The sequence below is a fragment of the Microtus pennsylvanicus genome, chromosome 2 (genome assembly GCF_037038515.1).
Source record: "Microtus pennsylvanicus isolate mMicPen1 chromosome 2, mMicPen1.hap1, whole genome shotgun sequence".
In the NCBI taxonomy this organism is placed as follows: Eukaryota; Metazoa; Chordata; class Mammalia; order Rodentia; family Cricetidae; genus Microtus; species Microtus pennsylvanicus.
Window position 1 is genome coordinate 131,571,240 of NC_134580.1, and position 26,938 is coordinate 131,598,177.

Sequence of the window (26,938 nt, forward strand, 5' to 3'; positions counted from 1 at the left end):
CTGTTTGTCCATCTTTCTCTTTGTTTGGGGGGCTGGGATTAAATAAACCCAAGGCTTCATGCATGCCAGGACAGTGCTCTACCACCTTGACTTTGTTTTCATTCCTACCTTGGATTTTTCTCCCTGCCTCAGTTGGTTTTTCTCAGTAGCCACAGGCCCTATAAGGAGGGGGCTCTCTGCTGCCAAGGTGCCCTTTGATTCCCTTTAAGCTATTCTGTCTAGCCTGTGCCGATAAGGGGAAGCTTATGCATTCATCTTTGGTTTAACTTTTTCCCCCCTTCCCTCCCCTCCCCTCCCCTCCCCTCCCCTCCTCTCCCCCCTCTTCCTCTTTTTTTAGAGTTTTTCTTTTTCTTTTAAGATTTTTTTTTTTTATTATGTATACAGGGTTCTTCCTGCATGTATCCTACAGGCCAGAAGAGGGCACCGGATCTTATTACAGATGGTTGTGAGCCACCATGTGGTTGCTGGGAATTGAACTCAGGACCTCTGGAAGAGCAGCCACTGTTCTTTACCTCTGAGCCATCTCTCCAGCTTCTGAGATAGAGTTTTTCTGTGTAACAGTCCTGGCTGACCTGGAACTAGCTCTGTAGACCAGGCTGGCCTTGAACTTATAGTAATCTGCCTGTCTCTGCCTCGCACCTCTGCCGCCCAGCTGGTTTACCTTCTGGTTGCTCTTAGTTTCCTCTGAGGTTTTCCTGAAGCTGAGCACTGACTGAGCAGGTTGTGGGGACTCTGGGCAGAGTAGGGAGCAGCAACTGTTGTCAAGAGGAGTCTGGCATGATTTATAATCCCTAAATAACAAAGAGTTTCTTAGGGAAATTGGCTAACACTTGGAGAAGAGGGAGAAAAGTACTTGTCATTGAAAATGGGTCTTTTTTTTTTTTAATGAAAATTTTGTATCCCAGGGCAGCTTTGAATTTACTGTGTAGCTGAGGATGCCCTTGACTTGGATCCTTTGCACTCTGTCTTCAGAGTGCTAAGACTGTAAAATCCTTTCACCACAACTGGTTGTTGTTTTGGTTTTGAATTAAGATCCTACTCCATACTCCTGACTGTCCTGTTTTTACTGGGCAGCCAGTGTTGGCCTCAAGCTCATAGCAACCCTCCTGCATCAGTTTCCCAAGTGCTGAGATTACAAGTGGGGGCACCATACCCAGCTTTTTTGTTTTTGTTTGTTTGTTTGTTTTGTTTTGTTTAAAAGATTTGTTTATGTACACAGTGTTCTGTCTGCCTGTATGTGTTGTAAGTAGCGGCAGCGGTCTGCGTCCCCGGCTCCACATGGCTAGCTTTACCCAAAATAATTACATGGAAACTGTATTCTTTTAAACACTGTTTGGCCCAGGGCTGTTACACAGAGAAATCCTGTCTTGAAAAACAAAACAAAAAAACAAAACAAACAAGACTAGTGAAAACAAAGTACTTTTTAACATAAAATTCCACAGAAAGAGACATCAGCATAGAGAAAAGGCAAAAATGAACAGCATGCTGATTTCACGCAAAAGACAGTGGTTTCCAAAGTCCCCAATTGCTTGAACTTCTGATCTTTTCTTCTAGGCTAGGACCCCTTCCCCAATTAACTGTCTTACTGAAAGACCCCCAAGGTGGGCTGCCTTTCAGTCTGGGGAGACCCTCCCAAAGAACAGCGAGGCCACTCATACGGCTGCAACAGCAAGAGGTTTATTAACACAGGTACCTGCGGGCAACAAGTCTTTCGGAGGACTTGCGCACCTTCAGGTTGGAACAGTGGGTTTTTTTATAGGGTAGGGAAGCAGAAGCGTGGGAACAGAAGCGAGATGCATAGTTACAGGGTTCTGATTGGGCAATTCAAATAAGGCTCGGGTTCAAACTGAGTACAATTTCGTGGTTTCCAAGAAATCAGATATACATGCTATTCTGGCCTATTTAGGGTGTCATTCTTCCTTTGGACCCCAAGTCCCCTGCTGACAGTCCGGATGGTTGACCAGAGATATCTTGCCTTGCTCAGCGTCCCTGCCCCTAAGCTGACCACAGCCCTTATCTCTAAGTTAAACTCCCCTGTCCTAGCTTCTAATTATATTGCTCAAAAATTTAAGCCTTGTAAAATAGCGTTATTGCTGCTGCTAACTTAATGCTGCTAGGTAGGGGTCTTTCATCCCCCCATTTCTTTTTGTGAATTTGAATAAAATCATTTATTCAACTAGCGGGCATTCTTAACATGTTCTGGATCATATTGTTTAAGCTGATGATATTGCTGAGTGAGGACCAAGGTTTGGATAGCTGAAAGTCTGTCTTTTATAAATTGTACCAGGCGGTTTATAAACCATCCTTTAAACTATCCTTGTTGAGAAGATAGTAGAACACCTCTAGGGTGTGCAGAATAGCTCTTGGCAAAATTGTCTGAATGAGGCTTGAAATTAACTATATGGTAGACATTGTGAACCACTGTAGACCCGAGAATAGCACCCAACACTGTGGCAATAATAGTCTATTGACTACAAAGAGCTTAACTCAGCCCTAAGAAACACATGCCTTTTCATAAGAGACAAGTTCAGTATTATGAAGACAAATCTCTTTTACTGTAGACACCGGGAGTGTTGATCCTCAACTCCAGAGAATGTGCTGGAGAGGTCAGTTTTGGTCCAGCTGGCACCATATGGCATTTACGGGTTTCCATTGCATCCTGTAGCATCAGCTTCATCCAAATGTACAGGGTTGTGTCCATTGTGAGAACTTTAACAAACAATGAGAGAAAATGCAATACAGGATGACAAATGTTTAAAACAAAACAAAAAGCCCTAAAGCCAGAGGACAGCCAATGAGGACATAAATACCCAGGCTTTAGAAAAACAAAACCTGTCCAGAAGTAAGGAGGCTTTAGGTGTGTTTGCTTATCTCTGCAGTTATCTGCACAAAACGGTCTGATCTGGAAAAGTCTTAAACAGTACAAAATAATTCCTGTCAATCTGTCCCAGACACACAGAGGAGGAAGAGAACAGAATTGCCTTTTGCTTCTGCTGTGTGATATTGTGCTTTAAAAGACATTAAAAAATGAGCAGAGCCCTGTGGGTTTCTGACTTTAGGAAAGAAGAGCCTTAAAGGTGATGTAAGCCCATCTTATAGCAGATGTGCCTGCCCTGTGCAAGCCTTGAGCTCAGGATTCCATCATCAAGGTCAGCCATTCTCAGCAAATACATGAGCGGCAGCTAACTAGCCAGGCAGCAGAACTAGTGGCAACAATGCCGGGGTGTTTTGAACCCAGAACAGGACAGGAGGGAGGGAGGTCTGTCCAGTCATTTTTGTTGGTCTCCAGGGCCAATTATGTCAATTTGTTTTTTTAGAATTTTATTTATCTTATCTATCTGACCTGAGCTTTGGGGTTGGTAAGCTTAATTTTCAATTGATCCCCAATATCTTGGCCACATCCTAACTTACCTGGGCAACAAAGGCAGGTCTATTATGGGACATGATTATCTTGGGCATCCCCAACCTTAGGATGATCTTTTTTTATGATCTTCTTAGCCATCATATTGGGTGTCTCAATCTTGGTCAATGTATGATGGCTATCTTCTTTGGTAAATGTGTGGCCTCCTGGAGGCTCAAAATTTCTGCAAATGTATATTGCTTTGTGTATACAGGTGAGGGTAAAAGCATACCTGCTGTTAGTATAGACGTTCCCTCTGCCATCTGTAGAGCTTGTATCAAAGCCATAAGTTCAGCTTTCTGGTCGGGCCGCCATCTCTGAAGGGAGGCTACTGGCCTAGATCATTTGCTTCCTGTCCACCAATGCTGCCCCCGCCTTCCGCTTACCTTCAGTCTTGTGTGCCTGCTCAGCTTGGACCGCCAGCCTTGTGCCCCAGGCAAGCTTCGCCCTCATTTTCGGCTCTGCCTGGCACAGCTTAGTCTGCCATTTTGCCATTCACCTGTCCTTTATGCAGATGCTGGCAGGATCCATAGTCCATCGACGTCAGCCCAGCACAGGAGCAGTAGTCTGTCACAGGAGGGCATCTGTGGTAGCATTTGACTGCTGTGTCGCAGTCTGACATGGGTGAGGGGAGCAAGACTGTAGAGTGAGCAGTCAGGGCTCATGCAGGCTTTAGAGCAAGCACAGCATCAAGGCAGTTGCTAGGAGGTGAGGATTTCTTCAGCGGTGACGGCAGGGAGAGGTGGTCATCCCGGTGAGGAGGGCGTGGTAGAGGCAGAGGTAGACAAGCAGCCTGTATCTCCTGCAGAACTGAAAACAGCATCGAAAGCAAAAGTCCCTCGTTTGGTCAACAAAAGGCGTTGGTCATACATTCAGAAGTGACCAGGGAGGAACGAGTCATTTATTTGTCTTTTTCCCAAATTTATAGTTTGTAAGGTGTCCAGTTCGTATTCTTTACTCAGTTCCAGTGTCCCTCTTCATTTGTCTTTGATCTTCTGTTGCCCAGGCTCGCTCCTTATCTGTCTGAGTCCTCTCTCTCTCTCTTTTTTTTTTTTTTTTGCTTCCCGCCTCTCTCTCTCGCTCGCTTTTCTTTCTTTCTCTGTCCCTTGTTTAACATTTTTTTTTTCCAAATCTTTACTAAGTATAATCTTTTAACCCATCTATTTGCTGTATCTTTTTTTATATCTGATGTTGCCTGTCCTAGGTAGGCCATGACTACTGCTGTCTGCTGACCTTCAGAGGTTGGGTAAAAATGCTTGTAAACTTTTATTAATCATTTAAGGAACACAGATTTTAACTGGCCCCTGGAGAACCTCTCTTATCTTGGCCGAATTAGTGGGGTGCCTTGCAGCCCCCCCCCTGAGATTTGCCATGAGCCCAACATTTTGACTGTCAGTTTCTCCCTTTAAGAATTAATTAGACATTATCATGTAGAAGAATGAAAATAGATCCATATTTATCTCTATGCACAAAACTGAAATCCAAACAAATTAAAGACCTTAACATAAGGGCAACAATATAAATAGAATTTTGAACATAGCCTCAGTAGCGTAGACATTAAAGGAAACAATCAGTAATTGAAATCTCCAGAACTGAGAAGCTTTTTGTATAACAAAGGATATAATTAACAGAACATAATATCAGCCTGTAGAATAGGAAAGGTGTCTTTATCAATTATGTTAAAACCATATAAGGAATTTAGAAGCTTAATCCTCATAAAAATAAATATTTCAGTACAATTACGTCACAGACCAAAACTGTAAATTCTCAAAAAATGAACTTGAAATGACTGAAAGATATTTAAAATTTGCTTAAATATAACATCCTTAATCATCAGGGAAATGCAAATTAAACAATTCTGAGATTTTATCTTATTCCTGTAAAACTGACCAGGATTAAAAATATCATTTGACAATTTATGCTCACAGCTACTTTGAACATTAGCATGGTGGATTTTCAGAATTAGATAACATATTACCTTAAAAACTTAGCGACCTCCTTTTTATTATTATAGACAGAATCTGAAAACAACCTAAAATGCACCTTTTTATATTAATAATGAATGAGAATCTTTGCCATGTTTTCTTTTTAAATATCCATAAACATTATAAAGAGTCAAAAGGGCCATTTTATCTCTACCTCATCATTCAGTAACACCCCCTTGCAATTGTGGTGGGGTGAGAGGCTTTAGCAGATCTTTGCCATGTGGCCATGTGGGCGGGGTCCCCACCTTATCACAAGCATTGTGAGCAGACAAGTGTTAAATTTAGATCTAAACCTGGGCTGGCTTAGAAGCTCAGCTGGGCTGTTCATATGGCCCTGGCCCTGTGCCAGGCCTGAATTTATTTTCATCTGGACACACTGCATAGTAAGAAATATAAAAACCAACAATCTGTAGTTTTTTATAAGCATATTATTTTAAAGTGACTTAATTTAATTTTCCCAATTTTTAAACCAGAGGCTTTTACCTGGATGCAGCACATGATGACTGGTATAGAGTATCCCCAGAAGACAGATGTTATCAGAGCTGGTAGGCCCTTTTAATGTCAGCTTACTCCATTACCTGCCACTCCTAAATCCACATTCATCATTTACCAACAGCCACAGGGATATTTACTTGCAATCTCTTGCCCCACTGCCAAAACGGAAAGGTCCAGGTTCTTTAGGGGACCTTTTGCTTTTTAATAGGGTATCCAATCCCAGAGAAATAGCCTACTGCAGGTTCCCAGGCTTACTGGGTCCTGTGGGGAGGAATTAGCACCAGTTTGGACCCAACTGGCTGGCATGTGTCTCCACAGGAGGCCTTAGTTCCGTGACCCTGGCGTTAGCACCAGCTATTTCCCCTGAGCAAGGGCCACAGATCTTTGGCACAAGGTTTTACATGGCATTTGCAGATGGGGGCTGTCATTTAGTCTCTAGCACCTTATTTTCCAGGGAAAACAAGCCTTCTCCATAGGGAACCCCACTGGGGATCCTCCCAGGACCTGGCTTCAGCCTCAGCTCCGTCCACAGTGAGCTCCTAGTTGTATAGCACAAGCTTCCCATACCCCACCTCAGTACTCACAGCAATCTAACAGCTTTTCTCTGAATGGGATTCCAGAGGCCCCAGGAGGCATTCCCTCCAGGGAACTCATCAGGTCAGGTTTGGTGGGCCACCTGGAAGCCTCAACTCAGTTCAAGCGTCTCTGCATTGGCGCCCTTGGTAACAGCTAAGGCGGCTGCTGCTGGGCCGGGGAGGGGACTCACCTGCAGATGTGGGGGCCACAGCTGCCCCCTTCCCTGATCAGGCCAGGGTTGCTGCCATGCCCGCCCTGTATTCTGCTGAGAAGTTTGCTCAGAGCTGGAGCTGGTTGCCCCTCCTAGGCCTGGCTCCAGGCTGTGCTGCAGGAGATAACAGCCCTGCTCCCTCCCCCCTCGCAACAGCAAGCAGGGCAGTTCAGCAGCACAGCCTAGGGAAGTGAAGGGAGGGCAGGCTGTCAGCGTTCCTTTTGGATTTTCATAGAGTTAGGGTCAAAGAGATGGTTACTTACTGCCCCATGGTACCAGATTTAGACTCGAGTACAAACAGATATACAAAACAAAGAACATATTAAGCACAAAAATACACAGACAATACAGATGCGCTGGCGCGGTTTCGGCATGATGCCAAAAGCAAAATTTCAGATGGAGACAGCGAGAGTCCGGATCTCTCGTCTCCCAGAAGAATCACATACCCTTCAGACAGCGGGGGTGCCCCGAACAGTCCTATTTTGGTAGGATTCACAGAATACGGACGGGCCACAAATTTGGCCCCAGACACTCTGGGACGTCTCCCAGAGTTGCAGCCGGGAGTACAAGCTCGTCAGCTTCTCCACGAATCTGCCAGATACTGATTCTAGCTAGCTAACTAGTACAGATACAGATACAGATACGGTCGCATGCGCATACACAGAAACACAGAAGCACAGATATTCACAGAGAACGATCGCTGGCCAGCTTACCTCCCGATGTGGTGGGTCGGTGATCCCTGGGCAGGGGTCTCCACTTCCCGGCCAATGCACCAAAATGAAAGACCCCCAAGGTGGGCTGCCTTTCAGTCTGGGGAGACCCTCCCAAAGAACAGCGAGGCCACTCATACGGCTGCAACAGCAAGAGGTTTATTAACACAGGTACCTGCGGGCAACAAGTCTTTCGGAGGACTTGCGCACCTTCAGGTTGGAACAGTGGGTTTTTTTATAGGGTAGGGAAGCAGAAGCGTGGGAACAGAAGCGAGATGCATAGTTACAGGGTTCTGATTGGGCAATTCAAATAAGGCTCGGGTTCAAACTGAGTACAATTTCGTGGTTTCCAAGAAATCAGATATACATGCTATTCTGGCCTATTTAGGGTGTCATTCTTCCTTTGGACCCCAAGTCCCCTGCTGACAGTCCGGATGGTTGACCAGAGATATCTTGCCTTGCTCAGCGTCCCTGCCCCTAAGCTGACCACAGCCCTTATCTCTAAGTTAAACTCCCCTGTCCTAGCTTCTAATTATATTGCTCAAAAATTTAAGCCTTGTAAAATAGCGTTATTGCTGCTGCTAACTTAATGCTGCTAGGTAGGGGTCTTTCATTACTGGTTTAGGTCACAAGCCTTGTTTATTGACTGATTTGGGGCTCACGAGTGCCCCATGTTCTGATTGTGGGCTCAGTTATATAGCACCAAATGTGGAGCTTTCTACCTCTAAACTTTGGGACAAGGAGGGCCTAGTGCCTCCTGCCTTATCCCTAACCAATGAACTCTAAGCATGCCTCATACTGAAATGGATCGTAACAATTTTTATTTCTTACACTGGCCATCTTAGTGAACCCTGTCTTAAAAAGTAAAAAGGCTGGCTATATAGCTTGGGTTGAGTGTCTTGGGAAATTTCCTATGGCAGAAAGCAAGTCCAGCATGTAAAATAGCTCAGAAGCAAAGGCTTGGGGAAGGAAAGCCCTCATGCTATATGCACGTCTTGTGCTTAGATGCTGAAGTACTTCTCTGGGTGCTTTCTGATGGGCTGGCTTTGTTCTCACCTCCTGAACTCATGGGCCACCATACCTGGTGGGAAAACATGTGTTTTTGCTTGTTTTCACTTCTGTTTTTTTTTTTTTTTTTTTTTTTTTTTTGAGTGAGTCTCACTGTGTAACTAACTCTGGCTGCTCTGGAACTGGCTATATGGGCCTTAGAGAAGAAAAGCTCACAGAGCAGCAGTAGCTGGGTTCTCATACCCCTTCAGCATTTTGACTGCTTCCAAGATCATCTGATTGCTGAGTTCTTCTCAAGGCCTTCCTTTGTTTGACCTGGCACTGATAAAGGGCTGCTTAAACTCTCCCAGGTACCTCAGGCTAGAGGAGATAAGGGCAGGCTACAATTTTGTTGTTACTGGAGTGAAACAGCCTTCTGAATGCTATGCAAGTGCTGTATCACTGAGCTGTATCCTCAGGCAAGGATGTATTTATTTTTTTACTTCTCTCACATATTTACATGTTATCTGTTAGCTGTGATTTGTGGCCAGCAGAACACTCTATTTTCTGGGGAAATGTTCTTTAAAATTTTTTTAATTGTGTGTGTATGCCTGCAGAATCCAGAAAAGGGTGTCAGATCCCCTGGAGCTGGAGTTACAGGCAGTTGTGAGCTGCCTGATGTGGATGCTAGGAACCTAACACTGACCTTCTAGAACAGTAGTGCCTGCTCTTAACCACTCTCTATCCCTTGGGAAAATGTTTAAGTTCTACACAGTCATCATGAAAATAGATTTGGGGCCTTGCTTCAGAAGTGGGGCTAGGCTATTGTCATGCCATCTTTCCTCTGATATATTCTTTAGGCTGTTGAGTGTGAGCCAGAAGAAAGTTTCAAGATGATAGCTCTTTCCTGGATGTCGAAGGGGTCAGGAGTGGGTGGGATATTGCTTTGTAGCAGTGGGGGCCTCCAAATCTTTGGCCAGAGTTTGGGTCATTTCATAGTGGCCAGCTGGTGTTCTGGATCTGTGGTTTGGACTTAGGCATCAGGGCCTTGGCCATGGACAATAGGAAAAGAACTGGTCAGAGGTCAGTAGGCAGGTGTGTTTTAATTTTAGCTCATTGTTGTTTGTTTTTGAGACAAATTGTTACTTGGTATCCCAGACTGGACTTGACAGCCTACTGAATGCTGTGATTAAAGGCATGAGGTGTTCTTCCTAGCTTTAAGTCCTGTCTTAGATTTAATGTGCAACTTGGGTTCCCTTCATGTAAGGCTTCTACCATTGGAGAGAGTTAACTTCAAAGTGAATCCCAAACAGCTGAAAATGGTGGTCCATTCTTCTACTACTTTTACAGCTTGAAAATATCTCTAAAAATGGAAGGCCTCCTCTCCCGCTACTTTCTCTCTTTTGAGTCAGTCTATCACACTATATCCCAAACTGATCTAGAATTCAAGGCAGTCGTCCTGTCTCAGTCTTCCAGGTGTAGGTACATAGGTACCTACATGTCATCGTATTTGACAACTGTTTCTCTCACTCCCTGTCTCCCTCTCTTTCCTCCCCTCTCCCTCTCTCCCTGAGATGACATGGTTTCTCTGTGTAACTCTGGCTGTCCTGGAACTTGCTCTGTAGACCAGGCTGGCCTTGAACTCAGAGTTCTGTCTGCCTCTCTCTGCCTCTGAAGTGCTCGGATTAAAGGTTTACACCCCCACCGCTTGACTGACTGTTTTCTTTTTAATGTACTGTATTTTCTTTGTTAACCGTATTGTCCAGTGTGGCTTGTCAGCACACTGAGTATTTAAGATTGAAGGAGAGGGCTGGAGAGATGGCCCAGTAGTTGAGAGCACTGGCTGCTTTTCCAGGAGACTTGGGTTTGATTTCCAGTATCCACATGTTGGCTCACAACTGTTTATAAAACCAGGGTATCCAGTGCCCTCTTTGGCCTCTGTGAATAACAGACACACAGTAGTACACAGACATACATACAAACACCAGTACACACAAAATAAAATATAATTGAATTTAAAAATACAGGAGCGCTTAATCTTGATGTTGTCATTTCTCAGCTTTATCCCTACATAGCCAGAGATACATTGCACCATGTTGCTTGAGAAGTCTTTATTTACTTGTTTGTTTAGTATATATGTATCTGTACATATCTCTCCCCACCCCCTCTCTGCTCACTACCTTATCTTTTCAGATAATGCTTCTTACTGAACCTAGAACTTTGGCTACAGTAGCTGGTCAGTAAGTACCAAGCATTTCCTTGTGTCTGCCTCCTAAGTGCTGGGATTATAGGCCTCGGAGTTAGTCTTTTTCGTATCAGTACTGGGGCCCTAAACTGAGCCATCTCCCTAGCCCTTGAGAAGTCTTCAAAGGTTGGATATAGTGTCACTGTTTGTCCATAATCCCAGCATTGGTGAGGCAGGAGAACCACAATGAATTTGAGGTCAGCCTCAGCTACCTATTAAATTCAAGGCCAGCTTAGTCTACAGAATAATACCCTATCTCATACAACAATAAACAAACAAGTAAACCCCACCCACCCCCACAAAAATATAACACAGAAAATCAGAAGGAGTGCTGGAGAGATCGCTCAGTGATTAGCGAACTGCCTGTTCTTTCCAAAGGCCCAGTTTTGATTTCCAGCAACCACACGGTGGCTTACTCCAGTTCCAGGGGATCTGACACCCTCTACTGACCTCTCAGACACTGCAAACATATGGTACACAAATATATATGCAGGCAGAATACCCATTATACATGAAGTATAAATAAAAGAAAATAATTAAAAATAAGTCAATCTTAAAAACCCAAAGAAACAGCTCTGTTTAGTATTCTTTAGCAGTTGCTCTTCTGCTAGATATCACCCACACTGAGTGGGCAGGGAAAGAAAGACGGGAGCTTAAACATTTGCTGTCGTGGCCTAAGAATGACATTGCTGAGCCTCCTGTATAGAGAATAGTTATGCCTTCTTTCCCGGGTGTCCTCTGTACTATCCTGAATCTAACTGCTGCTCTTTTACTTGACCAAGCCTGTCTGTGTGTTCTGAGAGGTTCCTAGTTAGTTTCCTTCTATGGTGGTCATGTCTGTTGGATAATGGTCTGCAGTAAAGGTCTAGAGGTAGCTGCCAATTGCCTTCGGAGGTGTTTCTCAGCTTTATATCATTTGAACCACCTGTAGGACTTGCTAAAAACCCCCTTGTGTCCAGCTCCCAGCACTTCTCATTTCGTCTCTCCAAGGTAGGGCTGGTGAGCTACATTTCTCAGGAGGTTGCCAGTGTCACTGGTGTGGTAGCTTTGAGCATTGGACTGTTGTGTGTTGAGTACTGTATGAGGAAGAAGTTGAGATACGTTCTCTGATTTTGAAGACCTTTTGTAAATTTCCGCAGGTGGCAAATGAGGATTTCAAAGTAGAGGGAACTGGCTGTAACTAGCTGGAAAGCCAGAAAGCCTTTACCAAATGTAATATGGTTGCTTGTTTAAGTTGGCTGCCTGAGGCTCACTGAGTGATACTCTCTAGGTAGGAAGATACTTCTGTTGCACACTATGAAGATAGAACTGGTTGTGGTGGCCTATGCTTGTAATCCCAGCACTTGGGAGGTTGAGGTAGGATAATAGCTGTGAAATCAAGCCAAACCCTGCTACACAGTGTGTTTCAGGCTGATTTGAATTATATTATAAGACCCTGTCTCAAAAAAAAAAAAAACAGCTTGTGAGTTGGTAAGAGCCAGCATCAGCGTGCAACTGCTATTTTCAACTACATAATTTTTAAAAATTACTTTATTAAAAAATAAGAGGAGATGGAAATGTTACAGTGTTTCAGTGGGTAAGTAGTGAGTCACTCTGCTCTGGTGGAGATTTGATTGATTGAGAGGTTAGCATGTACAAGGCCCTGGGTTCAATTGCCAGCACCAAGAAATCCACAAACAAACATACCTAGATGTATGGGTTTCTATCTTTAATATTTCACAGGATTCCTATTGAACAACTGCTGGATAGCATTTAGCATTTTGGCCAAGATAGGTTCACAGATTTTAAGGTTCACACAACCTCTAAAAAATACTTGATTACTGCCCTTCAAAACAGAAAATCAAGTAAAGATTAAATTGCGAATGCCACTCACCGAGGAATTAGTAAGCCTGTATCTATTTTTAATTGTTTTACTGTTCTTTTTTCCCCTTGGCTCAAATTCAGTGTACATATTTCTTATTTTAATCAAACAGCATAAAATTTTTAAAGTGAATTTTGAATTGCTTAGATTAAAAAAATAAACCAGTCTGACCAATCAAATAGGAAGCTAAATTTGCCTTTGTGTGTGTGTGTGTGTGCTAGGAATCGAACTTAGGGTCTTGCGCATGCTAAGAGGGTACTTTGCCACTGTGAATCTGCCCTCAGTGTGATTCTTCAGCTTTTTTTTTAAAGCACATTTATTGTATTTGGAGCTCCTTTGTGTATATTCTTTAAAAGTTGCTGCTTTCATGAAACAGCAAGTTAAAATCATATCTTCTTGAATTTTAGGTACTTACACTGTGAAATTTTATGATGGAGTAGTTCAAACTGTCAAACATATTCATGTCAAAGCTTTTTCCAAAGATCAGGTGAGAAATGTGGTTTTGTGCTTTGTGTTCTGAACTATGCTAACATTGTACTTTTGTTTCTCAAATAAAGACATTACATGTGTTTATGATGACAAGTCTTTATTTCCTCCATCTGACAGTTTGGCCAGAAAGTAATAACACGGGTTTTCAAAAGTTGTGATATTTGTATTTCTTTGTCTTTTTCTTTTAACACAGATTTTCTTCTTTGAAAATGCTAAGTATATTCCCCATTGTTTAATTTTTGTTTTCTCATTTCTTTTTTTTTTTTAGATTTATTTATTTATTGTGTATACAGTATTCTGCCTACATTCATGCTTGCAGGCCAGAAGAGGGCACCAGATCTCATTACAGATGGTTGTGAGCCACCATGTGGTTGCTGGGAATTGAACTCAGGACCTTTAGACAAGCAGGCGATGCTCTTAACCACTGAGCCATCTCCCCAGCCCTCTCTCATTTCTTTTCAAGTGTTCTGACTCTATCCTCTTCCTGTACCCTCACCCAACATAGGAAGTTTGAACATTTGAGCACTGTAACAGACTTTCTCTACAGAGCTCTGAGACTTCTTAAAATACTTTATGATTTCTCCCTCTTTGGTGTCTTTCCTCCTCATGTTTTAATCAAACCAGAGTTTGTGTATTGGTGTTTTTTGGACTGCTTATAATCCTGATAGTTACTGATGAAACAGCTAAAGCAAGTTAGCCAAAGGTTTTTGGTTCTGAGACATCCTTACTGGTTCCTCTGCTTGGGTGGAAGTGGGACTGCGGGTGCTGTAACCTGTTGGTTCTTTTCTTGTGATGATCAAGTGCTTCCACTTGGCACAGATTTCACCAGATTTTCTATAAATATTGAGGGCAGAAGAACTTTCAAGGAGCCTCAGGAACGTTTTGCCTTTGCTGGTTTTCCTCTAGAGAGCATTGAGAACATGCTGACACTTTGCCCAGATGACGGATGCTTTCTTTTTCTTTGCTTGCCTCTCAAGCATCTAAAAAGTGGCCCTTGTGCTTGACTGTGCCATTTTGTCCTTAACTTTGCCATTTTTGTGGTGAAGTTTTGTGGAATGAGTTGATAAAGGCAGAGGAACTGAAATACTGGCTTGAATGGAACTGGTAGATAGAGAGGTCCTGAGACTCCGCAGCTCTTTATAGGGAAGGTTCGACTTTTTAAAGAAAATTGTATTTTGGAACAGATTCTTACTCTCACCCAGGCTATCCTCTAACTCATAGTGATCCCCTGCTTCACCACCCAGGTGCTGGGGAATATATGTATGAGCCATGAACCCCATAGAGTTTAACTATTTATTCAGTAAATTGACTATGGCCTGGAGGTGGGGCCTTGCTGGGGGAAGATTTACAAGCAGTTCCCTTCTCAGTTCCGGTGCCTCTGAGTGTCTCACCTTTTCTCAATCCCAGCAGGCCACCAAGACACACCGGGCAGCTCCAAGATGTGCATGTATAGATGAGATGGACAGACAGACAGACACACACACACACACACACACACACACACACACAGACACCCTACACCTACCTGTCAAGAGGCTGTAGTCCTTTGACTCAAGCTGACTAAAAATTTTTTATGAAGTATTGGAATAGGTGAATTTTTACTGTAGAATCTTGTTACTCTAAATGTTTTGATAATTTTAGTCTTGAGTCACATTTTATTTTCTGAGTTTATAAAATGAATATTTACTTGTAGGAAATCTGGAAAGTGCTGGAAAGCAGAAGGAAAGCAAAACTACCCCACTCAGATGAAGGGCTTCTGCTTGTTTTGTGTTTGACACTTTGTGTCTGTCCTGCTGGTTTGTTGTTGTTAGAAATGTGTGTGTTAGTCCCAGAATTAGTGTCAAGTGCATGTACTGTCTATAGCTTGTTCTTTTAACAATATAACATTCCCCAGAGTTCCTTTATCTGAAGTTTCAGCTGTTTGGTAGCTCTACAGTGTTCTGTAGTATGCATGTAGCTACCCTGAAATGACTCGTTTCCGGGTGCACATCAGGGTGTTTGTACACACTGTGAAGTCTGATTATTTTGTTAGCAAAGTCTGTTTTGGGAAATTCATTTCTGAACGAAGTAGGAACTTTCAAATCTTTGATCAGAATTGATATTTACCCCCTACTAGAAGGGGTACAACTGCATATGTCTGTTAATTGTTCCTCTCAGTGTCTGGCTTTTTTCAGAATAGTATTAGAACTAAAAAAGAAAAAAGTCTCATTGTTTATAACTTTTCCCTGTGGGACAAATTTATTTTTGGTTGTTGAGCATTTGAGAATTCCGTTCCTGCTTCTGGAGAAATCAGTGCACCTAGAATGTGTGTGCTAGGGATGCCCTGTGATGTCAGGATTGTAGAAGAGGGATTCATGCATAAACAAACTTAATTATAATGTTAGAAATTCTAACTTTTAGAGTCAATTTTATTAGGAGAGAGTCACACTAGGACACAAGATTTTAGAATGAAGTTTAAAGTAATTTAGTAACAAATTAGAAGCAGTACTACTTTTCAGTGGAGAAAACATCCAACAGCTCAGGAACCCAGTAAGTGGCTTAGCAGAAAGGAACCTGAGACGTGAGTCCTTGGTCTGTCTTGGGCATTCTGAACAGTATTCTTATTAAGCCTCCAGTTACCAGTTGGTTTTCTTCTTCATAAAGCTGGGCAGCACATACACTGGGCCTCTGAAAAGCCCTGAATAAGAAAGTGAGAACACTTCTGTTAGAAACACTGCCTCTAGTCAAGAGTCCCACTAGTTGACATCCCTTTAACTCATCTTATGTGGCTCCTTGTCATAAGGGAGATTGTAGAGTCTCAGAAGGAGGCTTAAACGTAGGGTTAGTCCTCCAAGCTCAGATACTCTCCTGGTGCTTTGCATCGTATGACCCGGCCTGTGTCCTCTTAGTGTCTTCATTGTCTGCATAAGTGTGCAAGCAACCTCCTGATTGTGTATTTGCAAGTAATCACAAAGTGTTTCATCGCTATTTTGCTCATTTTAGAATATTGTGGGTAATGCTAGGCCTAAAGAAACAGATCACAAAAGTCTTTCGTCATCTTCTGAGAAACGAGAGAAATTTAAAGAACAGAGAAAAGCCACGGCCAACGTCAAGAAAGACAAAGTGGAAAAAGCCTTAAAGACAGAAAAGCGACCCAAACAGCCTGACAAAGAAGGAAAGCTGACCTGCTCAGAAAAGGGCAAAGTGTCAGAGAAAAGCCTTCCCAAGAACGAGAAGGAAGACAAGGAGAACATTTCGGAGAACGACAGGGAGTACTCTGGGGATGTCCAGGTGGAAAAGAAGCCTGAAAATGACCTTGTGAAGAGTCCACAAGAGAACCCGAAGGAGCCAAAAAGAAAACGAGGCAGACCCCCTTCCATAGCTCCTACTGGTGAGTTTCCCACGCGGGCTCTGCAATGGGTGATGCCAGTGTTCTCCTGTGGCCTTTGTGGTTCTTTATACCTTCTGTACTTCAGTCCTTCGTGTTTGTGACTTGCTTGTGGCCTGAAAACGAATCATGCCTGTGGAGCTGAATTTCAGTGAGGTGTGTGTCCAGGTGAACATGTTGGGAGTGTGGCCGTGGCTGAGCTTCTGAGTGGACAGCCCATCTTCCCTGAAAGAGCCAAGGGAACTGAGGCCTTCTCCTTGTGCCTGCTCACATGACGTCAGTCTGAGGAAATAACATCCTGGTGGGCAAACATGAAAGGGGAGAAGAATGGGAGCTGAGGCAACAGGGGCTGGAGGTACAAGTAGCAGTAGGGCACACTCAGAGCCTGCATGACACCCTGGGTCCAGGCCTTAGTACCAGAACCAAGCACACACAAACATGAGCCTCTGAGGGAGACAGCCCCCCCCCCCCAAAAGTTAGAGCTGGAGGCAAGTGCACTTTTTAAAATCGAGCTCTTACCGGGCATTGCGGCTCACACGTGTGACGCTAACACTCGGGAAGCAGAAGCAGGAGGATGACTGCTCAAGACTGGCTGGGGCTTTGTGATGATGAGGCCCTGTCTCAAAAAAAGACATTGAGCTTTTAAAAGATATTTATGGAAGGGGACATCTCAGTCTAAATAGAAAGATAATTTGGTAATTAAATTGGTAAGAATTAAGGATTCAATATAGATTTAAGGAATAATATCCAGTTATTTAAAGGAAGTATAAACTCTGAGCTAGGGGATTGCCATGAGTTCAAGGCTAGCCTGGGCTACATAGTGAGTTCCAGGTCAGTTCATGTTAGAATGAAACATTGCCTCAAAAAAGCAAAAATAAAATAAATAAAATAAAATAAAAAAGAAGTATAATAAGCTTGGAATTCCTCAAGTGGTTTGGTAGCAGGAAGAGCAGTCCCCGGATGTCTAGATGGAACTCACCCATGACTGAGTGTATTTGTGCTCTTTAGACTTCCTTCTTTGCACATTCTCTGTTCAGTTTGCATGAACATTGAAAAACTGTGAACTCGATCACATTTTCAAGCAATGTCTGTATTTTTTTTGGCCTTGGAGCCCATAACCTTGCACATGATAAACGCATGCTTCACCACTGAGCTACATCCCTAGCCCACAGTATCTCTTTTTTCAGTACAAGTTTAAGCAGTTTCAGTATATAATTTAAAATGTAAAATTTGACATGAAATGTATTTTGTCAAAACTGGAGTAATAGCCCATTCACTGATACCTAGTGGAAAAGTCTACCTTAAGTTACTTATGTAGTAGTTTATCCTCCTCAAATCTGAGTTCTAATTTTATAGGAGTCTAGATACAACCTGATTTGTCTTCAGGTGAAATACATGCCTCCCCCTTTAAAACACTGGGTAAAGCCCTTTTGGCATATGACTGCTAACCTGAATTCGACTCTCCGGACCCCACATAAGGGCAGACACTTTAGTGCATGTCTGTAATTCTAGATTGCCCATCCCAGGAGATTCACTGGGAGTTTGTGGGCCAGCAACCTTGTCACATACAGCAAGGGATGGGAAGAGAAACTCTATCTCAAGGTATAAGACAAGGACCAATCCCCTGCATTGTCATCTGATCTCCACACTTGCTCTGTGATATGCAGGACTTGTATTCACTCACACTCACACTCACACACACACACACACACACATACACACACACACACACACAAATAAAACAATGTAAAAAGTCTTTTTTCCTTTGGTTTTTTGATTGTTTGTTTATCGAGACAGGATTTCTTTGTTTAGCCCTGTCTGTCCTGGACCTCACTCTCTCTGTATACTAGGGTAGCCTCAAACTCAGAAATCTTCCTTCCTCCACCTGTTGGAATTAAAGATCTGCACCACCACCAACCCCCCCCCCCCCTATTTTTAAATTGGCTGTGCTGGGGATCAAACCCAGGGCCTTCTGCATGATAAACAAGTGCTGTGTCTGCTGTTAGCTATGCCCACAGCCCTCTCTTGGTTTTTATTTTTCATATTGACTACATGTTGAAATGTTTTATAGATGGATTGGTTTGAATAAAATAGATTCTTAAAGTTAGTTTTTAATTTCTTAGTATGATTGCTTAAAAATTTGGTCACACGTGAACTTACGTTTGTTGCTCTCATTGTATTTCTGTTGAACAGCATTGTCCTTAAGTTTAGTTCGTGTCTTGATTGCCTTTCGAGAAAGAATTAAGCAGTAATACCAAGGCCTGTGGGACTCCTGATGAACTGAGCTCTCTCTGCATTGAGAGTGGTACTAGTTGTATACTGTCCTCAGAAAGATTGAGATGGTACCCCGTGCGTCTGTGTTCAAGGATGAAGAGTGAGTTGGAACCGTCTAGAGGTTTGAACCATCCCGGGTAGTACACCACGTTCAGATAGGGAGTGAGAGGCAGGCTCCCCTCCCCCCCCTTCAGGGATTGAACCCAATGTTTGCTCACACAAATGCTTCATACCATGCTACATCTAGAGACCCCAAAGCAGACATTCTTTTGAAAGTTGGAGAAGGGCAGTTATGCAGGGAGAAAGAAGAGATAGAAAATGGGACTTGTCTGCAACTCAGTTTAGCTCTTCCTGCTGCGGTTTGGAGTCTTTGGAGTATGTACTGACATATCTGTGTCCCAGGTCACAGACTTCTCTCTGGAGCCATCCAAGGTTTCAGTCTACCCTGCATTCATTTCTTGCTTTTTTAAGTGTGTGGTTGCATACCAGCTAGAACATATTTTAGAGAGGGGCATTCCCAAGTTTCCCATTACTGGACTGAGGCGTTTGTAAGAACAGGCCACACTTGTGCCCAGGTACTCCCTGGTCAGTATCTGTGGAGACCTTGGGCTCATGGCTGTTAACAAGTTTCCTAGATGAGGTGTTCTGGGGAAGTTAGGGGAACACTTGGGTTCTCTATAGGTCCGTGTTTGTATGTGGTATCAAAAGGAAGAAGGCTTGTCTGATGCTGTGTACATAGTTCAGGCACCCTTAAGAAATCAAGTAGCCTGCGTTCATTGACGTGGTGGAGTCTTGAGCTCCCCAGATTACACAGATCTGATTGGGAGCAGACTCTGAGCTGTGTAGAATAGACTGGTTTGTGTTGATGTTTAGCTTAGATTCAACCTTGGATCCAAGTTTCCTCCACTTGGAATAGAATAATGTTGATATGTTGGGAAGATTGAATATAACAAGAGCCAAGAATGGGGGTTGCCTCCTCAGAGCTGGGTGCTGCCTCTCTTCTTCTGCCACACCGAAGCTGCTGACCTTGCCTGAGTCTTTTCTCTTTTTCCTCCCATTTGCTTTCTATCCTCCTTTTCCTGTCCATAGTCCTCTTCTATCTTCTTTTGCCCCTCCTCAGATTCTTTAGTCCTGCTTTCTTGCCAGGCTCCCTAATCTTTCTTCCGACTCTTTTTGGATTTTCATCTTTCAGATTTGAGGAGAGTGTCTTGTGCTTTAAGCTTAAAAATAGAAAATGAAGCACCTCCAGGGACTTAGTGTCTACCCTGCTGGGTTAGTGCTCTACAGCCATGTCTGGGGCACTGAGATTTGTGTTGGTTTTCATTTAGATCTTCAAAACAATACAAAACAGAACAAAAACACTGAGTAGCAGGTAGACAATGAAAACAGTAATCAAGCCCTAACCTTGACACAGATTTTAAGAGTGAGCCTGCATGGGTGGGTTTTCTAAGTACTGGGTAGGTCAGGATTTGTTTAGTTTTAGTTCTTTTCTGTCTTTGGACTGGGCAGTAGGTTTTGAAAAGATTTGATGCTCAAAATGCGTGTGAGTCAGGCACTGGTGGTACAAGCCTGTAATCCCAGCATTTGAGAAGTGGGGGTCATTTTTAGCTACGTACGGAGTTCAAGGCCAGTGGTTCTCAACCTTGCTAATGCTGTGACCCTTTAATATAGTTCCTCATGTGTTAACCCCCAACCATAAAGTTATTTTCATTACTACTTTATAACTATAATTTTGTTACTGTTATAATTGTAATGTAAATGTTTTTTGAGCTAAAGGTTTGTCAAAGGGGTTTCAACCCGTAGGTTGAGAACCACCAATCTAGACTTTGTGAGCTCCTGTTTTCCTGCAGTACCCTTTCACAATACTGCAGGAGCTTTATATGGTAGTGACTGTCTGTAGCCCCAGGAGGTAGAGGCAAGAGGATCAGGAGTTTCAAGTTATCCTCTGCTATATATCTAGTTTGAGACCAGCCTCTGAGGTACTACACTGTCCAATTTTTTTTCCTTTCCTCCAAATAAAACAAGACGACAGGAGCATGTGCAGTAGTAGTGCATGCTTGCAGTCCATCTCCTCCAGAGACTGAGGCAGGGGGCTTACAAATTCCAGGCTACCCTCAGCAACTTAGTAAGACACCATCCCTCTCCTGTCCCCTGCCAAGACTTTTATATTGCCTACAAACATTTGTATTATTTATTTATTTATTTGGTTTTTCGGGACAGGGTTTCTCTGTGTTGCTTTGTTGCCTGCCCTGAACTAGCTTGTAGACCAGGCTGGCCTCGAATTTACAGAGATCCTGCCTCTTCCTCCCAAGTGCTGGGATTAAAGGCGTGTGCCACCACTGCCCGGCGAACCTTTATGTTTTTAAGAGGTCATGTTGGAATGTGGTGTTTTAAAGAGGTTTTAGAAGTGCTAGAGCCTAGGCAAGACCACAAAAAGAAACTGAGTAAGTCAGTCTGCAGAGTGTGTCAAATCTTCCCAAGGACACAGTTTGTCACTCTGTTAATTAGTTGTCTTGTCTTTTTCCTTAAAGTATGAATGTTCATTTTCAGAGTTTAATAATGTATCTTTTTTAAAGTTTTGAGGCAGGGTCTTACTGTATCTTAATATCTATAAGGATATCTTTCTCCTCTCTCTCTCTATATATAAAGTGTGTATGTGTGTGTGTGTACACACACAAAATATTGTTTTATTTGTAAAAAGATTCAGTTAGGCACTAAGAGTTATATATTTTTGTGTGCTTTGTATATATTACAGCTGTAGATTCAAACTCTCAAACTTTGCAACCAATAACATTGGAATTGAGAAGACGGAAAATATCAAAAGGAAGTGACATCCCATTAAAACGTTCCCGACTTGACAAAAATTCCTGTGAGTCTCTAATTTATGTATATGTGCCTAGAATTTGATAAGTTATTTGGGTCAACCTCTGTGTTCTGTCTGTCAGTCCTGTTTCTTATGAGTGCTCATGACTGTCCTTAAGCTAATGTGAATGTGAGTGGAATGTGCTTGTGTCAGTAGGTTTTTGCTGGAAGCAACGTGATCTGTATTTGTGTTGGGCTCAGTGATAGCATATCTGCCTCCTTAAAGTGTATTTGATTGGGATTCCTTTTGAGATATTATATGACCTAGTAAGGATGAACTTCATGTGGTGAGAAAAATTTTAGCCAGGCATGGTGGCATGTGCCTTCAACTCTAGCACTAGGAAGGCAGAGGGAAGCTGATCTCTGTGAGTTTGAGGAGAGCTGAGGCTACATAGAGAGTCTAGGACTGAAAAACAAGCAGAACATTAGAAATACTATATGTATGCATATATATAATGTTTACTAGAAAACAAACGTGTTGTCTTTTAAATACGGTTCTTGTAGCCCTTACTTTGGGAGTCAGCATACAGTCTTTTACACTGGAAGCTCCAAAATAGAGCCATGGTCAAGATTAGGACGTGCCTCTGCACATCTCTTCAGTCTGAATTCTTGACACTTGGCTGTAAGCTCTCGAGCTCAGACTAGGAATTCTTAACAAAGTAAAGTAACTTCCTAGCAGAGGTTTTAGTTTTTGCTATAAGCTAGGAGAGGCTGTCAGTCTGGCATTCCAGAAGTCTCTGTAGAAAAGTCCTTGTAGAATCGAGCAGCTCAGAATCTGCCTTAGTGGAAGTCTTCTTTCCTGTTGGTTTCTGAGTACAACTCTCTGAATGGTTTACAGCCCAGGAACAGTCCAAAAACCGCTCTGAAAACAGTGACAAAGACTTGTCCAGGAGACGGTCCTCCAGGCTGTCTACTAATGGGACCCATGAGACCCTAGATTCCGACTCGGTTGTACCTGATCTGGTTCATACGGTTGATACGAATCCTCTACAAGACAAGGCATCCAGTGCCAAGGAATCTGCTGAAGGTAAGTCAGTGTCTGTTTAGTATTTAGCCTGCCTGGTGCCTGTCTACTAAAAACCAGTCTAGATTCTTCTGTATAGGTTTCTTTTTCTTTTCTTTTCTCTTCTTTCTTTTTTTTTCTTTAAAGTTTTGTTTATTATGTATACAATGTTCTGCCTGCATGTATGCCTGCAGGTCAGAAGAGGGCACCATATCTCATTTCAGATGGTTGTGAGCCACCATATGGTTGCTGGGAATTGAGCTCAGGGCCTCTGGAAGAGCAGCCAGCACTCTTAATCTCTGAGCCACTGTATAGGTTTCTGTGTTAGACTGTATTGATTTTTTTTTAATTGATGTGTATAGGGCTGAAGGGATGGCTCAGTGATACTGCTCTTGCAGAAGAACTGTGTTAAATTCCTAACACCCAAGTTTTGCGACCCATAACCACCTGTAACTTCTGTTCTGATGTGGCCTCTGCAGACACTGCATGCATGTGGTGCACAGATAGATATACTTGCAGGTAAAACACACATACACAGCTGGGCATGGTTGTATAACTTTTAATCTCAACTTTGGGGAGGCAGAGGCAAGCAGATCTTTTGAATTCCAGGCCAGCTACAAACAAACAAACCCCCACCAAAACCCATAAATAGAAAATAAAATGGAATCTAATAATAATAACTCTTTTAAAAAAGTGTGTGTGTGTGTATAGATATGTGTGCCACAGCAGTATGAGCCATCTCTCCAGTCCCAGGTTAGACTGTGTTAAAAATCCAAATATTTTGGTGGTGTATTGTTCTTCCCAGAGGGTTCAGATGCTTTTGTGGTTGTTTTTGCTTGTTATTCTGTGCTGCATGTCAGGCTGGAGGCACATGGCTTGGGGAGCCCTGCTTCTATGCCTTTGTTGATACTGCCTTGATATGTGTGCATTTTTGCTGACTTTCTTTCACTTTAACCAAATTCTTTTTTTTTGTTTTGTTTGTTTGTTTGTTTGTTTGGTTTTTCGAGACAGGGTTTCTCTGTGGCTTTGGAGCCTGTCCTAGAACTAGCTCTGTAGACCAGGCTGGTCTCGAACTCACAGAGATCCGCCTGCCTCTGCCTCCCGAGTGCTGGGATTAAAGGCTTGCGCCACCATCGCCCGGCTAACCAAATTCTTTTAAGCACTTATAGCCCTGGCTGTATGGGTGGAAGGCCTTTTCATTTTTTAAAATTTTTTAAAAAAATTACATTTCACTTACTTGTTGTGTGTGTGTGTGTGTGTGTGTGTGTGTGTGTGTGTGTGTGTGTGTGGTGCGCGCGCACATACACCACAGTATGTGTGATCAAAAGATAACTTGTGGAACTCTGTTCTCTTTGTTGTGTGGGTACTGGGGACTGGCTGCAGATTATCTGGCTTGGAAGCATCTTGTTGGCCCTCCTTTTTTGTTTTGAGATGGGGTCTCTCTATGTAGCATTATGACTTGGAACCCTATATACATCAGGTAAGCCTCAGACTCTCTATATCTTGATTGTATACATATGTATTTCCTAAGCACTCTTTATTTATTTCTTCCTCTAGGTCAATTGGAATCTCCATTGGAGGCTGGCCAGGTCTCATCTGTATTAACTTGCCACTCCTTTGGGGATGGACTGGGGGCTGCAGACTTGGAGTTGAACTGCAAGTCAATGGGAGAAAACACTATGAAAACAGAACCACTCACTCCTCTTGCTGAGGCACAGGAGGTTTCAACTGTTGAAGGTATTTGTTTAGAATTAACGTAACCATGCTTTATGTGTATACTTGCACTTTTACTTCAACTATAAGGTGTTTGCTTATTGAGACAGGGTTTCTTTGTGTAACAGCTATAACTGTCCTGGAACTTGCTCTGTAGACCAGGCTGACCTTGAATTCACAGAGATCTGCCTCTAGAATACTTGTACTTAAGGTGTGTGCCACTACACCTGTAAGTTTTTTTTTAAAAAACCTTATTCTAAATTGTCTTATTTGTGAATGTTATGCATGTAACATGGAGCAAAGAACAGATTCGTGTGGTTTCTAGATCAGTAGTTGTGACCCATGTAGTCTTTGTGTTTGTCTGTCTGTTATAAAGTGAAGAGAGGCTGAAGAGATGGCTCAGCCGTTAAAGCTAGGCTCACATCCAAAAATGTAAAGTGAACAATAGGTATTTGTCAGTGGAGTGTTAGAAACTAACAAATGTTGTGCTTTTAAGTTAAGTAGGTTTTTATGCTTTTTGTTTGTTTGTTTGAGGCAAAGCCTCACTCTGTAGCCCAAGGTGGCTTAGAACTCACTGTGTAGCCCAGGCTATCCCCAAACTCATGGCAATTCTTGTGTCTCAGCCTCTGAGTGCTGGGATTGTAGGCATAAGCCACCTGGTTCTGTTTTCTTGAGTAGAAAGTCTTAGCTATATTATCATTTTCTCCAAGTGGGCTTATTAGTTTTATGCTATCTTGGGTCTTTCTATCTAACAGAATGGCTAATCAAAATGTGGACTCCAGAAACCCTTAAAGTACTGAGAATAGACTGTTTGCATCATGTGTAGAGGAGCTGAACTCAGAACTCCCTTTCTGACCCCATTTTTCACAGATGAATGGCCATATTGGTCTTAGTGTTCTTAACTGCCCCTGGGAGGGAGGTGGCATTTAGTTAGGGTTGGAGGAAGGGTCTTAGAAGGTAGGCAACAGGTAGGCATTTGAGGATGGGGGCCCATGAGACTATCATGTGTGTGCCTTTTGACTTCCTAAAGTAGGTTAAGGCTTAACAAGGAAGTTGCTGTCAGTCTGAGGCCATTTGCATTGAGGAATTTGATGGTGTTCTTTACTTTCAAGTTAAGTCTAACTTTACAGTAGACAGAGGAGCCTGGTAAGTTGCAAGAAGATGCAGCTCTCATCCAAAGCTGTCTGTCTGTACCTATGGATTTCCAGTGTGGTCCCAAATCCTGCCCTTCTGACATGGCCCAGTCCCATCTGATGTGTTGCTGGGTGCTGTGGACACAATAAGAAGAGAACAAAATTACTGCCTGGAGAGACTTTGTGCAGTGTGGGGTGTGGGGCCATCTGTTTCCAGGCCCTTGTCCCATTCATGTGTCCACTCTGAATGAGGGGCAGCAGGCTGTAGATGATTAGGACTTGGGGATGGGTAGCCTTTGGAATTCTGTAGCCTAAGGGGAGAAATACTTGTCCTAGAAGCAAAGAGGTGTTCCTGGGGTTTGTTTTGGAACAAGGGCTCTGTGGGAAATACAGATGATACAGAAAGATTGCCGGGAAGAAGGCTGTTAAAGACTCATACGCCAGGAATGTGTTATATAAGTGAACAGGAAATTGGCTGAGTTGTCAGCAAAACGGCCACAGGGAGCAGGGGTGACTAGAGGCAGCACAGTTACTGGGAAGTGACTGTTCTCCAGGCTGCTGCCACAGATTTGGTCTTCCTAAACCTAGATGGAGAGTCATGACTGTGAGACTCGTAGGCAGCAGTTGGAGCTGGCATAAACAACATGTCAGGCTCAGAGAAAGATGGCAGCTGGGCCTCCCAAAGCCCAGCCCAGGCGGCTGGGGCAACACTGCCACCTTATGGAATAGATGTTGAGTGTGTATGTGTGTAGAAATTTATATTCTGTGGGAAAGCCAGGAAATGTTCACTGGGACCAGATGAATGGAAGTCTGGGGCCAACTTTGTGAGCCACTTCTCTTTTCTTTTATGTGGGTTTGAGAAGCAGAATTACATGACAGGTGTATGCAGCAAGTACCTTTACTCCCTAAGCTCCTGTTGACCCTAGATATTTCTCCTGAGCGTACACATACATATGTGTAAACATACGTGTATGGTTTATCTTTTCTCTTAGTGCTAAGGACTGAACCACCGATTCACCGCTATTGAGTACACACTCTGCTACTGAGCTACACACTTGGTCATGCTTTCTTTTCTTCTGTGGTATTAGATTGAACCTAGGGCTTTGTACAAGTCAAGCCAGAGTTATACCACTGAGTTACACCCTCAGCCCTGTGTATATTTTTAAGTCTAATTTGCAATTATCTCAGACCCACGAAAATTTGTAAATACAGTACAAAAAAGAGAAGCATGGTGGCTCACACATGTAATCTCAGCATCTGGGAGGCTGAGGCTGGAGGGTTACTGTGAGTTTGAGGCTACCCTGGGCTACTCAGTGAGTTCAAGGTCATCCTGGGCTACTTAGTTTGTTCAAGGCCAGTTTGGTGCACGGAGTGAAATCCTGTCTCAACAACAGTTAGAATTTCTGTAACTGTCTTACAAAGCAACACCTGGTAGGATAGGAGGTGGTTCAGACCCTAAAGGAGCACTGCTATAGTTTCTGAACTGGTGGGTTCGTCTCCCCTCGCCTGCTCGTGTGTGTGTGTGTGTGTGTGTGTGTGTGTGTGTTCAAGCTTCCCTGTGTAGCCCTAACCAGCTGCAAACTCACCATCCCCCAGCTTCGTTTGTCTGCCAGGTACTGGGATTGAT

At 43.1% G+C, this 26,938-nt stretch overlaps 1 protein-coding gene across 2 annotated transcripts in view; it reads left to right on the forward strand.

Moving 5' to 3' along the window:
- Phf20 (PHD finger protein 20) overlaps window positions 1-26,938 on the forward strand; it is a 115,829-nt gene that overhangs the window by 58,306 nt on the left and 30,585 nt on the right. Inside the window, exons 5-9 of one of the 2 annotated variants that reach the window (XM_075962734.1) lie at window positions 12,878-12,957; window positions 15,942-16,329; window positions 21,356-21,469; window positions 22,301-22,489; window positions 24,023-24,202. In XM_075962734.1, coding sequence (XP_075818849.1) covers window positions 12,878-12,957; window positions 15,942-16,329; window positions 21,356-21,469; window positions 22,301-22,489; window positions 24,023-24,202 — 951 coding nt within the window. The remainder of the gene's footprint in view (window positions 1-12,877; window positions 12,958-15,941; window positions 16,330-21,355; window positions 21,470-22,300; window positions 22,490-24,022; window positions 24,203-26,938) is intronic. The other variant, XM_075962735.1, reaches the window with a different exon arrangement.